The 15,437-nt window shown below is 40.2% G+C and overlaps 1 protein-coding gene across 1 annotated transcript in view; it reads left to right on the forward strand.

Annotated features, from left to right (window-relative positions):
- The first annotated feature begins 7,209 nt into the window (after positions 1-7,209).
- The window catches only part of LOC115172886 (transcription factor E2F2-like), a 25,281-nt gene continuing 17,053 nt past the window's right edge, over positions 7,210-15,437 (forward strand). The window contains exon 1 of the mRNA XM_029730718.1: positions 7,210-8,139. Within this exon, the coding sequence (XP_029586578.1) occupies positions 7,873-8,139 (267 nt within the window). The 5' untranslated portion in view covers positions 7,210-7,872. The remainder of the gene's footprint in view (positions 8,140-15,437) is intronic.

Genomic DNA, 15,437 nt, shown 5'->3' on the forward strand with positions numbered 1-15,437 from the left:
CCAACGTTTCGACAGCCAAGCTGTCTTCATCAGGGTATCATCACAAACAATGTGAGATGAGTCATTTATATAGTGTCAGAAGACACACAGGTGTTTGTAATCATGGCCAAGTATGGCCTAATATCATTGGTTAACTCAAATATAAAAAATAAAAAAATGGCATGCAAAGAACATATAAAACATACATGTCTTTTTGTATGTTCTTTGTATGCCATTTTTTTTTCAATATTTGAGGGTTAACCGTGAAGTGGTAAGCCACACAAGCTCACAGAACAGGACTGCCGAGTGCTGAAGCACGTAAAAATCATCTGTCCTCAGTTGCAACACTCTACCGATTTCCAAACTTCCTCTGGAAGCAACGTCAACACAATAACTGTTTGCCGGGAGCTTCATGAAATGGGTTTCCATGGCTGAGCAGCCGCACACAAGCCTAAGATCACCATGTGCAGTGCCAAGCGTCGGCTGGAGTGGTGTAAAGCTCGCCGCCATTGGACTCTGGAGCAGTGGAAACACGTTCTCTGGAGTGATGAATCCCGCATCACCATCTGGCAGTCCAATGGACAAATATGGGTTTAGCAGATGCCAGAATAACGCCACCTGCCCCAATGCATAGTGCCAACTGTAAAGTTTGGTGGAGGAGGAATAATGTTCTGGGGATGTTTTTCATGGTTTGGGCTAGGCCCCTTAGTTCCAGTGAAGCGAAATCTTAACGCTACAGCATACAATGGCTTTCTAGACGATTCTGTGGCAACAGTTTGGGGAAGGCCCTTTCCTGTTTCAGCATGACAATGCCCCCTCGCACAAAGCGAGGTCCATACAGAAATGGTTTTTCGAGCTCGGTGTGGAAGAATTTGACTGGCATGCAAAAAGCCCTGACCTCAACCCCATTGAACACCTTTGGGATGAATTGGAACGCCAATTACGAGCCAGGCCTAATCGCTCAACATCAGTGCCCGATCTCACTAATGCTCTTGTGGCTGAATGGAAGCAAGTCCCTGCATTAATGTTCCAACATCTAGTGGAAAGCCTTCCCAGAATAGTGGAGGCTATTATAGCAGCAAAGGGTGGACCAACTCCATATTAATGCACATGATTTTGGAATGACATGTTTGACGAGCAGGTGTCCACATACTTTTGGTCATTTCGTGTAGCTGACAACTCAGTGAATGACTCTCTCTGTCTCTCTAATGTTAACTTTGCTCATACTTTTGTTAACTTTTTCATTAGGGTTCACCTGAATCATTTTTCTTGCTTTCTTTCACTTTCTCTCTTGTTTACATAACTGTTAGCTGTTGATAATTATGTTAATTATGATGTTAACTGTTGCTAATTTGTTGTTCATTTCCTCTTTGCATTTATACATTTACATTTTAGTAATTTAACAGATTCTCTTATCCAGAGCGACTTATAATTAATTAGTGCATTCACCTTAAGATCGCTAGGTGAGATATCAACACATCACATCAACACAACACATCATAATCGTATAAAGTACACTTTCCCTGACAAAGTATTTATCGGCAGAGTCTGTGCTAGTGGTGGAAAAACAGAAGTGTGTATAGACAATTGTTTGTTATTTTTTTTTGAGGGGGGGGGTGGGGGCAAGGGGAGAGGCGAAGTGAGAGTTATTTAAGATACTCTTCAAAGAGGTAGTGTTTCAGACATTTTCAAAAGACGTGCAGAGACTCTGCTGTCCTGACTTTAGGGGGAAGCTGGTTCCACCATTGGGGTGCCAGGGCAGAGAAGAGCTTTGACTGGGCTGAGCGGGAGCTGCCCTCCCATAGGGGTGGGAGGGCCAAGAGACCAGAGGTGGCAGAACGGAGAAGAGCTTGGACTGGGCTGAGAGGGAGCTGACCTCCCGTAGGGGTGAGAGGGCCAAGAGACCAGAGGTGGCAGAACGGAGAAGAGCTTGGACTGGGCTGAGTGGGAGCTGCCCTCCCGTAGGGGTGAGAGGGCCAAGAGACCAGAGGTGGCAGAACGGAGAAGAGCTTGGACTGGGCTGAGTGGGAGCTGCCCTCCCGTAGGGGTGGGAGGGCCAAGAGACCAGAGGTGGCAGAACGGAGTACTTGGGTTGTGGTGTAGGGTTTGAACAAAACCTGAAGGTAAGGAGGTGCAGTTCCCCTTGCTGCTCTGTAGGCAAGTACCATGGTCTTGTAGTGGATACGAGCTTCGACTGGAATTCAGTGGAGTGTGCGGAGGAACGGGGTGACATGGGAGAACTTGGGAAGGTTGAACACCATGGGGAGCCCAGCCAACAGCGTGTTGCAGTAGTCCAGACAGGAGATGACAAGTGTCTGGACCTGTGCCCCTTCCTGTGGGATGTAAAGTCATACTCTACGGATGTTGTAGAGCATGAACCTGCAGGAGCGAGTCACTGCTTTGATGTTTGCAGAGAAAAACAGGGTGTTGTCCAGGGTCACGCCAAGGTTCTTTGTTATGAATTTGAAAAACATATTTTCTGCAAAAATGTATTATTTTTCTTACATTTAGATTTCAGGGAGTATTTCATTGTACATTTACAGTGAATTACTGGCAACAGAGTGTGCTCCTGTAATGTCAGATTACAGTAGGCTCATTTAAATACAGCTATATGCCCCATTGTATTAGTACAGGACTATTTTCTAGCTATAAAACATATTCATTATGATATTACAGCATTCAGGCACCAAAAATACAGTACTTTACTGTGTGCATCACAGTCAGGATTAGCCTGGTATCGTTCCACTCCTTAACAGATATTTGCCATGCTAAACAGCGTTTAGAAATGACATAGTACAAGTAGTGCAACGTTAGCAAAAACAGGTTATGGATGTGAACAAGGCAAAAGTAATCTTTATCTTATTTCAAATAAATAGACAACAATAATTGTTTCACCTCTTCCATACTCACTTTACAGAATTCACAAGACAATGCTTGTCTTTCATAATTTGGTCAGTTATACTTGGATGTGGGGTGTCGGTGTTTGTTGCTGGCATGTCACGCCTAAATGTGTTAATCTGTCTAGCGTTTCTCCAGCTTCTGTCTCTCCTGCTCCACTCGGGTTATGTCATAAGCCTCCTCGTACACCAGCCTGTCTACTTTGTGCTCCTCATTGTAATAGATGCACTCAGTCTTCTTCTGGTATTGGTCTTTAACCTTTAACCTCGTTCACCCAGAGAATCAGCTCTTCTCCTTCTTGGGCTCTTCATTTCCTTTCTCCCCTTGGAGGTCCACCATGCTCTACCAACTGAGCCACAGGGAAGACACACATTTGTAACCTGTTAACATACATTTGTATCCTGTTGACATACATTTCTAACCAATTAACACACATTTGTAATCTGTTAAATGAGAAGAAACAGATGGGCCTATATACATTTTATAAAAAACTAAGCAGCAACCAAATGTGAATGAAAAATGTGTAACAGGTAACACGTGCGTTAACAAGTTACAAATGTGTGTTAACAGGTAACAAATGTGTTACAAATGTGTCACAAACTAAGCAGCAACCAAAACTAAAAAAACTAAACAAAGTTTAAAGGGTTACAAATGTGTCTTACAAAATACAAAGCTCCCATGGAACAAACACATGCATTTATGTATGGTTTATACCGTCTTAGAAAATATGTCCTGGACTCTATGAAAATCTTAGAGTCTCTCATATCTTACTCTTGTTTATTCCTGGACAGTTGTTGAATTTGCATAAGACACAATTAAACTAGCTTAAACATGTGTTGTAACAGTTCTGTAGATTGTATCACTCTTTATCATTGTAGTGCTTTGGGCAATTGCTGTGTAGATAAAATTCCTTACTGAGCCACAAGATGGGAATATTTGCATGATATGTCAATAAATGCCATAGATTTCCATAACTACAAGACCTCCAGTCTCTCTATATATGAGTGTTACTGTTATCAGATATACATGCTGCTAGTGAATGAGATATACATACTGCTAGTGAATGAGATATACATACTGAGATATACATGCTGTGAATGAGATATACATACTGCTAGTGAATGAGATATACATACTGCTAGTGAATGAGATATACATGCTGCTAGTGAATGAGATATACATTCTGCTAGTGAATGAGATATACATGCTGCTAGTGAATGAGATATACATACTGCTAGTGAATGAGATATACATGCTGCTAGTGAATGAGATATACATACTGAAATATACATGCTGTGAATGAGATATACATACTGCTAGTGAATGAGATATACATACTGCTAGTGAATGAGATATACATACTGCTAGTGAATGAGATATACATGCTGCTAGTGAATGAGATATACATACTGCTAGTGAATGAGATATACATGCTGCTAGTGAATGAGATATACATACTGCTAGTGAATGAGATATACATGCTGCTAGTGAATGAGATATACATACTGCTAGTGAATCAGATATACATACTGCTAGTGAATGAGATATACATACTGCTAGTGAATGAGATATACATACTGCTAGTGAATGAGATATACATGCTGCTAGTGAATGAGATATACATGCTGCTAGTGAATGAGATATACATGCTGCTAGTGAATGAGATATACATACTGCTAGTGAATGAGATATACATACTGCTAGTGAATGAGATATACATACTGCTAGTGAATGAGATATACATACTGCTAGTGAATGAGATATACATGCTGCTAGTGAATGAGATATACATACTGCTAGTGAATGAGATATACATACTGCTAGTGAATGAGACACACATACTGCTAGTGAATGAGATATACATACTGCTAGTGAATGAGATATACATACTGAGATATACATGCTGTGAATGAGATATACATACTGCTAGTGAATGAGATATACATACTGCTAGTGAATGAGATATACATACTGAGATATACATGCTGTGAATGAGATATACATACTGCTAGTGAATGAGATATACATACTGCTAGTGAATGAGATATACATGCTGCTAGTGAATGAGATATACATACTGCTAGTGAATGAGATATACATACTGCTAGTGAATGAGATATACATGCTGCTAGTGAATGAGATATACATACTGCTAGTGAATGAGATATACATGCTGCTAGTGAATGAGATATACATACTGCTAGTGAATGAGATATACATACTGCTAGTGAATGAGATATACATACTGCTAGTGAATGAGATATACATACTGCTAGTGAATGAGATATACATACTGCTAGTGAATGAGATATACATGCTGTGAATGAGATATACATGCTGCTAGTGAATAAGATATACATGCTGCTAGTGAATGAGATATACATACTGCTAGTGAATGAGATATACATACTGCTAGTGAATGAGATATACATACTGCTAGTGAATGAGATATACATACTGCTAGTGAATAAGACCAGCTCGAGATAGATAAACCAATTAGGAAAAACAACATTTTATAGAAGTGCTGTACATACATTTTTTAAATAAAATGTAGCATGAATTCATATAAGCCTGAGAGACATGAGAGAACAGCAAACTGTTGCTTTTTTGGCTTTGTAACAAATGACATTATAAAAGTAATCAGGTCAACTGCATAGTATTGGTACTTGCTTGACAACATGTGTTTGTCTCTGTTTATTTCGACCCCATCTTGGGAGGTATTTCATCGTGATAGGGCAAAAGCAAATAGGTGCAAACACAGAAACAGATTAACAGACCTTCCCTTTCAGTGAGCAAACAACCATGCCTGCTGACTAAATCACACACACACACACACACACACACACACACACACACACACACACACACACACACACACACACACACACACACACACACACACACACACACACACACACACACGTGCGCACGCACACACACCAACACATCTCTCCCTGGGTGACATTTCAATACAAAACATACACCATAGCCAAAGACCTACAGATGTGTATAATATAATTGTTCCATTTACATTATATTATAGTAATTTAGCAGATACTCTTATCCAGAACGACTTAGAGTTAGTGTATTCATATTACAGTAAGATAGCTAGATGAGACAACCGCATTATAGTCGTAGTAAGTAAATTTTTCCTCAATAAAGACGTTATCAATAGTCGGTGGCTGGTAGGAAAAGGACAAGTGTTGTTTTTTTCTTCTTATCTTGAATAATGGTGGTTCTGCTCCAGTTGACCATATAGCCTATGGCTTCTAGTTTCAGCGCATGCATGGGAAAGTCACTGCAGGGTGTTTGCCAACTGCAGCAAGCTGAATGTTTATTTAATTTTTAATTTTTTTTTACATTTATTTAACTAGGCAAGTCAGTTAAGAACAAATTCTTATTTAGTATGACGGCCTACCAAAACGCAAAAGGCATCCTGCGGGGATGGGGGCCTGGGATTAAAAATAAAAATAAATGAAATAAAAATATAGGACAAAAGACACATCACGACAAGAGAGACAACACAACACTACATAAAGAGAAACCTAAGACATATGTATACGTAATAAGCTAAACATGCACATCACCACATCTCCAAGGCCATTATCAACTCTTGATGTGAGAATTGCCTACTTCAGAACTCATTTTGCTCACTGTATTGTTTTATTGTGACCATCTTGACTGTACAGTAGATGGAAGGCACTAAGCCTAATCCTAGTGCTGTATGACCAACTCCTATTGCTGTTGTCATGACAATAGATATAGGAGTTGGTAAAATAGCACAACTAGATCTAGAACCAGCCTACCAATAGGACTTCATGTGAAATGTACAGGGGCATTTGTGTCATATATGGGAGCTTGTGTGGGTCAATGAGGGATGGGGGGGGGGTTGGGTATGTTTTCTAGGAATGGATCCGTCTCTCTTTGTGAACTAGTGAGCAGTATATGTCATTCGATTAAACTTATTTTGCACATCAGATTCGCATACAACTTAACTTTGTGATTGTTGGTTTGAGGATTTGAAATACCTTGTTTAAAAAGCTGGTTTGATTCTAATTCGTTTTTGACAATGAGATATTATGAGAGTAGTGAGGTAATAAGCATGATGGTTAACTAAATTAGTGTGCTCTACTCTATAGTGGAAATAAAATAATATATAAATGTGTTTTTGTGCTCATTATATTATGCTGCGTATCAGTAAGTGTTATAAAAACATGTTATTGTTCAAATTTAAGTTTCGAAATTGGTAACTTCAAAATGACCACAAAGGGACATGCTGTTCCTTTAAGGCTGGGCACGCCCCGCGCCAACTGTTTTATGCTAAATGTACATAATATATACGGAATGTAACAATCGCAATGTGCTCTGGACCAATCAAAGACGAGCTCTAACCGCGGGAGATCCAAATTTCGCGGGACGTAATTTGGCGCTAAAAAAGCAGTTCTTCCGAGCTCCAAGTCCCTTGTATATAAAATTAAGCTTTTTAGCTGGACAGTGAACCCGATGGTGGCAATATCTCCTCTCCTGAAAATCTGAAGAATCCTTCTAAACTTTGTATTTTCTGGAGGAATCAGCATCTCAAGACGTAAACTTAAAAGTTTGCTCATACTATACTTGCAAATATCGGGACTACTTGTTGTTTATTTATTTACTATCAAAATAATTAGGCAAAGTTTACGTTTCCTCTACTGGACAAAGGATCATATCGGTTGCAAAGCTACAATATTCGTTTCATTGAAAATATTCAAGCGAAGGATACCTCTGGTGCATATTTTCACTTGTGAATTTTGCACATTATTAACTAAATATCCTTTTTATGAACTTATTTGGACTTTAGTCAAGCTAGCTACACATTGAGAAATAACGTTTCCAGTTCGTATCGGAAAGACCGCAACTCCTCTCATCCACTGTCCTGAATACAGATTACTGGAAGCTTCGTGCTTTTTTAGCTAAACATATTTATTTTAAACAGTTGTTATTTTTTTATTTACTAAAATGATGCGGATGCCCAAAGGCGTTTCTCCTGCGTCTGGTCGAGGTGCTGTAGGGGGACTGTCGTGTTCGCAGAATAAAGTTTTGTCCGTAGTGAAGACCGAGTTTTTCAGCACCGGGTTATCCAGTCCACCGATGAACTCGGTACCGGCTGGATACTTTACCCAAATATGCAACACGACAGCGGCCGAACAAAGGGCGAACTGCCTGTATGCAACCCCCCATGGACCCGAAGCTAAACCCATCAGATCATCCTCCGGTCGTCTCCCGGTAAGACTTCATAAACAAAGGATGATGCAACTACCACCAATCGATATAACAGTTAGCCATCCACTTGATAATTAACGTTACTAACAATGTGTCATATTATATGGGCAAAATATATCCAAGTTCCAATGGCATGCATATATTTATAGGAGTTGTGCAGTGCTTGACATTTAAAAAGTGTTGGACGTTATCAGACAACGTCACCGAAGCAGTGTGCACTTTGTGTCAATGAACGGGGTTGTCATTTTTTGGGGCCTAGTTTGAGAAACGAGCTTGAGTCGGTGACATTTCTCCCGCAGCCCAGCTGTATTAGACACAGAGGGTTGGGGGTGTTGAGAGTGTTTGGGGGGGGGGGGCATCAGTGGGGGGTTAGCCAGGACTGAGGGTATCACTGAATTCAACAATGCCCGTTGCTAATTTCACCCCTATTTGGAGAGGGAGATGTCTCATTCTAAATGTCAATTTATTGTTAAATTCATTTAGAAAATGCTCCATCTGGACAGGGAACATATTTACTAATGCCCATCCAGGCAATACCAGTAATTTTCCCAAAATGCTATTTAGCTTAACACCTTGTTTAGCCATAGCCCCCATTTGTCACTAACCAAGCCATAACCTCACCATGACTAACCTAACCATAATGTCACCTTGACTAACCAAACCATAATGTCACCTTGACTAACCAAACCATAACCTCACCATGACTAACCAAACCATAATGTCACCTTGACTAACCAAACCATAATGTCACCTTGACTAACCAAACCATAACCTCACCTTGACTAACCAAACCATAATGTCACCTTGACTAACCAAACCATAATGTCACCTTGACTAACCAAGCCATAACCTCACCTTGACTAACCAAACCATAACCTCACCTTGACTAACCAAACCATAATGTCACCTTGACTAACCAAGCCATAACCTCACCTTGACTAACCAAACCATAATGTCACCTTGACTAACCAAACCATAACCTCACCTTGACTAACCAAACCATAATGTCACCTTGACTAACCAAACCATAATGTCACCTTGTCTGAATTGTTCCTGCCTACCTTACAGGTCACAGCTGGACAACCATGTACTTTTCTTGGGAGTTGACATAATTTTTTATGTTCAAGGGAGGAAGTCCTGAAGTCACACACACACACACACACACACACACACACACACACACACACACACACACACACACACACACACACACACACACACACACACACACACACAGTCTTGTAAATCTAACCTTGCGGGGACACACAATTCAGTCCCATTCAAAATCCTATTTTCCCTAACCCCTAAACCAAACCCGTACTCTTACCCTAACCCTGACCTTAACCCAAAAACCTAACCCAAGCTCCTAACCTTAAAACTAATCCTAGCTCCTAACCCTAAACCTAGAAATAGCATTTGACCTTGTGGGGAACAACAAAATGTCCCCATTTGGTCAAATCTTTGTTTGTTTACTATTCTTGTGGGGACTTCTGGTCCCCACAAGAATAGTGAAACACATCCACATGCACACACACGTAGTAGTAGTAGTAGTAGTAGTAGTAGTGATGGTGATAGTAGTAGTAGTAGTGATGGTGATAGTAGTAGTAGTAGTAGTAGTAGTAGTAGTAGTGATGGTGATAGTAGTAGTAGTAGTGATGGTGATAGTAGTAGTAGTAGTAGTGGTGATAGTAGTAGTAGTAGGGGTGGTGATAGTAGTAGTAGTAGTAGTTGGGATGGTGATAGTAGTAGTAGTGATGGTGATATTAGTAGTAGTAGTAGTGATGGTGATATTAGTAGTAGTAGTAGTAGTGATGGTGATATTAGTAGTAGTAGTAGTGATGGTGATATTAGTAGTAGTAGTAGTAATGGTGATAGTAGTAGTAATGGGGATAGTAGTAGTAGTAGTAGTGATGGTGATATTAGTAGTAGTAGTAGTAGTAGTAGTAGTAGTAGTGATGGTGATGGTAGTAGTAGTGATGGTGATGGTAGTAGTAGTAGTAGTGACGGTGATAGTAGTAGTAATGGTGATAGTAGTAGTAGTGATGGTGATAGTAGTAGCAGTAGGGGTGGTGATAGTAGTAGTGATGGTGATAGTAGTAGTAGTAGGGATGGTGATAGTAGTAGTAGTAGTAGTAGTAGTGATGGTGATATTAGTAGTAGTAGTAGTGATGGTGATATTAGTAGTAGTAGTAGTAGTAGTAGTAATGGTGATAGTAGTAGTAATGGGGATAGTACTAGTAGTAGTAGTAGTAGTAGTGATGGTGATATTAGTAGTAGTAGTAGTAATGGTGGTAGTAGTAGTGGTAGTAGTAGGGATGGTGATAGTAGTAGTAGTAGTAGTAGTAGTGATGGTGATAGCAGTAGTAGTAGTAGTAGGGATGGTGATAGTAGTAGTAGTGATGGTGATATTAGTAGTAGTAGTAATGGTAGTAGTAGTAGTAGTGATGGTGATATTAGTGGTAGTAGTAATGGTGGTAGTAGTGATGGTGATGGTAGTAGTAGTAGTAGTGACGGTGATAGTAGTAGTAATAGTGATGGTGGTAGTAGTAGTAATGGTGATAGTAGTAGTAGTGATGGTGATAGTAGTAGTAGTAGTGATGGTGATATTAGTAGTAGTAGTAATGGTGGTAGTAGTAGTAGTGATGGTGATGGTGGTAGTAGTAGTGATGGTGATGGTAGTAGTAGTGATGGTGATGGTAGTAGTAGTGATGGTGATGGTAGTAGTAGTGATGGTGATAGTAGTAGTAGTAGTAGTGATGGTGATAGTAGTAGTAGTAGTAGTGACGGTGATAGTAGTAGTAATGGTGGTAGTAGTAGTAGTAGTAGTGATGGTGGTAGTAGTAGTAATGGTGATAGTAGTAGTAGTAGTAGTAGTAGTAATGGTGGTAGTAGTAGTAGTAGTAGTAGTGATGGTGATAATAGTAGTAGTAGTGATGGTGATAGTAGTAGTAGTAGTAATGGTGGTAATAGTAGTAATAGTAATGGTGGTAGTAGTAGTAGTAGTAGTAGTAATGGTGGTAGTAGTAGTAGTAGTAGTAGTAGTGATGGTGGTAGTAGTAGTAATGGTGATAGTAGTAGTAGTTGTAATGGTGGTAATAGTAGTAATAGTAATGGTGGTAGTAGTAGTAGTAGTAATGGTGATAGTAGTAGTAGTAATGGTGATAGTAGTAGTAGTAGTAGTAGTAGTAATGGTGATAGTAGTAGTAGTAGTAATGGTGATAGTAGTAGTAGTAGTAATGGTGATAGTAGTAGTAGTAGTAGTAATGGTGATAGTAGTAGTAGTAGTAATGGTGATAGTAGTAGTAGTAATAGTAATGGTGGTAGTAGTAGTAGTAGTAGTAATAGTAATGGTGGTAGTAGTAGTAGTAATGGTGATAGTAGTAGGAGTAGCAGTAGTAGTAATGGTGATAGTAGTAGTAGTAGTAGTGATGGTGGTAGTAGTAGTAGTAGTAGTAGTAATGGTAGTAGTAGTAGTAATGGTGGTAGTAGTAGTAGTAGTAATGGTGATAGTAGTAGTAGTAGTCTTGAGGGAGATAATGACATGTTGCTGATTAACAGTCACAGCATTCAGGGTGTGTATGTGTCCAGGCTGATAATTTCCAGGCAAAATATTGACTAGAGTGGGGACTACTCCACTCTAGTAGTAGTTTCTACTCCAATGCTTTGCACCAATAAAATGTATAATGAAATAAAACCAATAAAATGACATTAACTAGGCTAGTCACGTGACTGGGCTAATTCAATTTCCATTGTGTACTAATCTCCATTGTCCTGATGTCAACTTCCTATTCTAGGTCAAGTATATATAAATATATATTTTTGGTTGAAAATACGTATTTTCAATGTCTGGTGCTCACTGAGTGTCAGATGAAGTGTTGGAGCAGAACATCCTCCTGCCCTGCTACTCGTAAACACTTTGGGCTGCGCTGCTGTGACGAGACATTTCCTTCTCCCTGTCCTCTCAACAACACGCCAAATATATTCTCCTTGGGTGGGAGTAGAATTAAACCTCAAATATGGGCCACTCACAGACACTTCACACATAGTCATGCTGCATACTTCAAACTTCCCAGAGGCAAGTGCAAATGGATTGTATCCCAAATGGCACCCTATACATGGCACACCCCTACATAGTGCATTAATATTGGGATGCAGGTGTGGTCACGTGTCATACTACTATAGATAACCTGAGAGGATATATCCCCACTGTGTAATATTTATAGTGGTTGCTGTGATGTTTGAGTGATTTGCGAGGCGCGAGCTGTGACATTGTCACTGCGTTTCCTGGGAAGGAGATACTACTACTACTAACTTGTAAATGTTTGACAGAAGTTTTACTCCGCAGTTGAAAAAAACAGGACAGAAAGGTCAAGGGTTTCAGTTTGACACAGATTGAAGTTCACAATTGTAACGATTGGCGTCGGGTGATGAGGAAGCGGACCAAAACGCAGCTGGGAGCGAACACATGTTTATTCTTACAGACTGAAATAACACGGTCAAAACAGAGAATAAAACGTATCGTTACTGCTCAAAGACCAGGAGACAACAACCCACAAACATCGTGGGGGGAAAGGAACTTAAATATGATTCCCCAATCAGAGGCAACTAGCGACAGCTGTCTCTGATTGGGAATCGACAGAACCCAACATAGAAATACGCCCCAAAGCAAGGCTATACCAAAAACATAGAAAATAAACTATAGAAATGCCACACCCTGACCAAAATAGAAGAGTTCACCTGGTCAGGGCGTGACAACAATAGGTGGGGATGTAACACATCATGATTGAAGTTTGAGTAGACATATGCGTTTATACATGCACATTGAGTGACCGCGTGAGATGGATTGAGGTTTAGGCTAGTCATTGTAACCCCTTAAGGGGTTCTAGAAGATAATATTTTCACCCCTTATGTCTCTGAAATGTGTTATTATGATAATGAATAAAACTGTGTGTTATATGTAATGTGTAATGGTGTTCTCCACAATGCAGGCCTAGGTACGTAGGTTTCCGTGACATGCTAGCTACCCCCGGATCCCCCCCCCCACACACACACACACACGTCACTACCTCATGTCGCCATTGCCTACGCCCTCACCATCTCTGGGACCCCCCCATGGTGAGCCCCTATTCCGACTAGGGCTCAGGGTGCCGGGGGTGTGAGATTGTGCACTTTGTACCTTGTTTACACTCCAGCCAAAGGCTCTCTCTTCCCCCTTTCTCTTTTCGGCCTGCCCTAGGCCCCACTCCGAATCCACGAGCTCTCATGCTCATCCTCAATAGGGTTTGTTTAGCATGTCAAAAGTCCACCCCAACTGGACCCCCCTGTCCCTCCTCATCTCCCTTTTCCCATCTGCACCTTGACAATGTCATCAGCAATGCATTTCAACACTTTCATTGTTGTTGTGCCTCCGACTCCCAGTCCAATGGGTGTAGTGTTGTGTAGATAGGAATATGGTAGGTTTTGAATGGATCTTTTGTCATGTTTTTTTGTCAGACATATTGAAACTTGTCCCTACCTGGGAAGACTGGTTCTACGTAATTGAACTGAGTCATATTCATTAGGGCAAAGCGTAGCAAAAATTTCACAATGGAAACCAAAAAACTGTTTTGCAGTATTGGTGATGTTGATAGTAGTAGTAGTAGTAGTAGTAGTAGTAGTAGTAGTAGTAGTGATGGTGATGGTAGTAGTAGTAGTAGTGATGGTGATATTAGTAGTAATAGTAGTAGTGATGGTGATATTAGTAGTAATAGTAGTAGTGATGGTGATAGTAGTAGTAGTAGTAGTAGTGATGGTGATAGTAGTGATGATGGTGATGGTGGTAGTAGTAGTAGTAGTGATGGTGATAGTAGTAGTGATGGTGATAGTAGTAGTAGTGATGGTGATAGTAGCAGTAGTAGTGATGGTGATAGTAGTGGTAGTAGTAGTAGTGGTGATGGTAGTAGTAGCAGTAGTAGTGATGGTGATGGTGGTAGTAGTAGTAGTGGTGGTGATGGTGGTAGTAGTAGTGATGGTGATAGTAGTAGTAATGGTGGAAGTAGTACTAGTAATGGTGGAAGCAGTAGTAGTGATGGTGATAGTAGTAGTAGTAGTGATGGTGATATTAGTAGTAATAGTAGTAGTGATGGTGATAGTAGTAGTAGTGATGGTGGTAGTAGTAGTAGTAGTGATGGTGATATTAGTAGTAATAGTAGTAGTGATGGTGATAGTAGTAGTAGTAGTAGTAGTGATGGTGATAGTAGTAGTAGTAGTAGTGATGATGGTGATGGTGATAGTAGTGGTAGTAGTAGTAGTGGTGATGGTAGTAGAAGCAGTAGTAGTGATGGTGATGGTGGTAGTAGTAGTGATGGTGATAGTAGTAGTAGTAGTGATGGTGATAGTAGTAGTAGTAGTAGTGATGGTGATAGTAGTAGTAGTAGTGATGGTGATAGTAGTAGTAGTAGTAGTGATGGTGATTGTAGTAGTAGTAGTGATGATGGTGGTAGTAGTAGTGATGGTGATAGTAGTAGTAGTGATGATGGTGATGGTGGTAGTAGTAGTAGTAGTGATGGTGATGGTAGTAGTAGTGGTGGTGATAGTAGTAGTAGTGATGGTGATAGTAGTAGTGATGGTGATAGTAGTAGTAGTAGTGATGGTAATAGTAGTAGTGATGGTGATAGTAGTGGTAGTAGTAGTAGTGGTGATGGTAGTAGTAGCAGTAGTAGTGATGGTGATAGTAGTAGTAATGGTGGAAGTAGTAGTAGTAATGGTGGAAGCAGCAGTAGTAGTGATGGTGATAGTAGCAGTAGTAGTGATGGTGATAGTAGTAGTAGTAGTGATGGTGATAGTAGTAGTAGTAGTGATGGTGATAGTAGTGGTAGTAGTAGTAGTGGTGATGGTGGTAGTAGTAGCAGTAGTAGTGATGGTGATGGTGGTAGTAGTAGTGATGGTGATAGTAGTAGTGATGGTGATAGTAGTAGTAGTGATAGTAGTAGTAGTAGTGGTGATGGTAGTAGTAGTAGTAGTAGTAGTAGTGATGGTGATGATAGTAGTAGTTGTAATGGTGGTAGTAGTAGTGATGGGGATAGTAGCAGTAGTAGTGACGGTGATAGTAGTAGTAGTGATAGTAGTAGTAGTAGTGGTGATGGTAGTAGTAGTAGTAGTAGTGATGGTGATGGTAGTAGTGATGGTGATGATAGTAGTAGTAGCAGTGATGGTGATAGTAGTAGTAGTGATAGTAGTAGTAGTAGTAGTGGTGATGGTAGTAGTAGTAGTAGTGATGATGGTAGTAGTAGTGATGGTGATAGTAGTAGTGATGGTGATAG

Source organism: Salmo trutta, chromosome 33 (assembly GCF_901001165.1).
Source record: "Salmo trutta chromosome 33, fSalTru1.1, whole genome shotgun sequence".
Lineage (NCBI taxonomy): Eukaryota > Metazoa > Chordata > Actinopteri > Salmoniformes > Salmonidae > Salmo > Salmo trutta.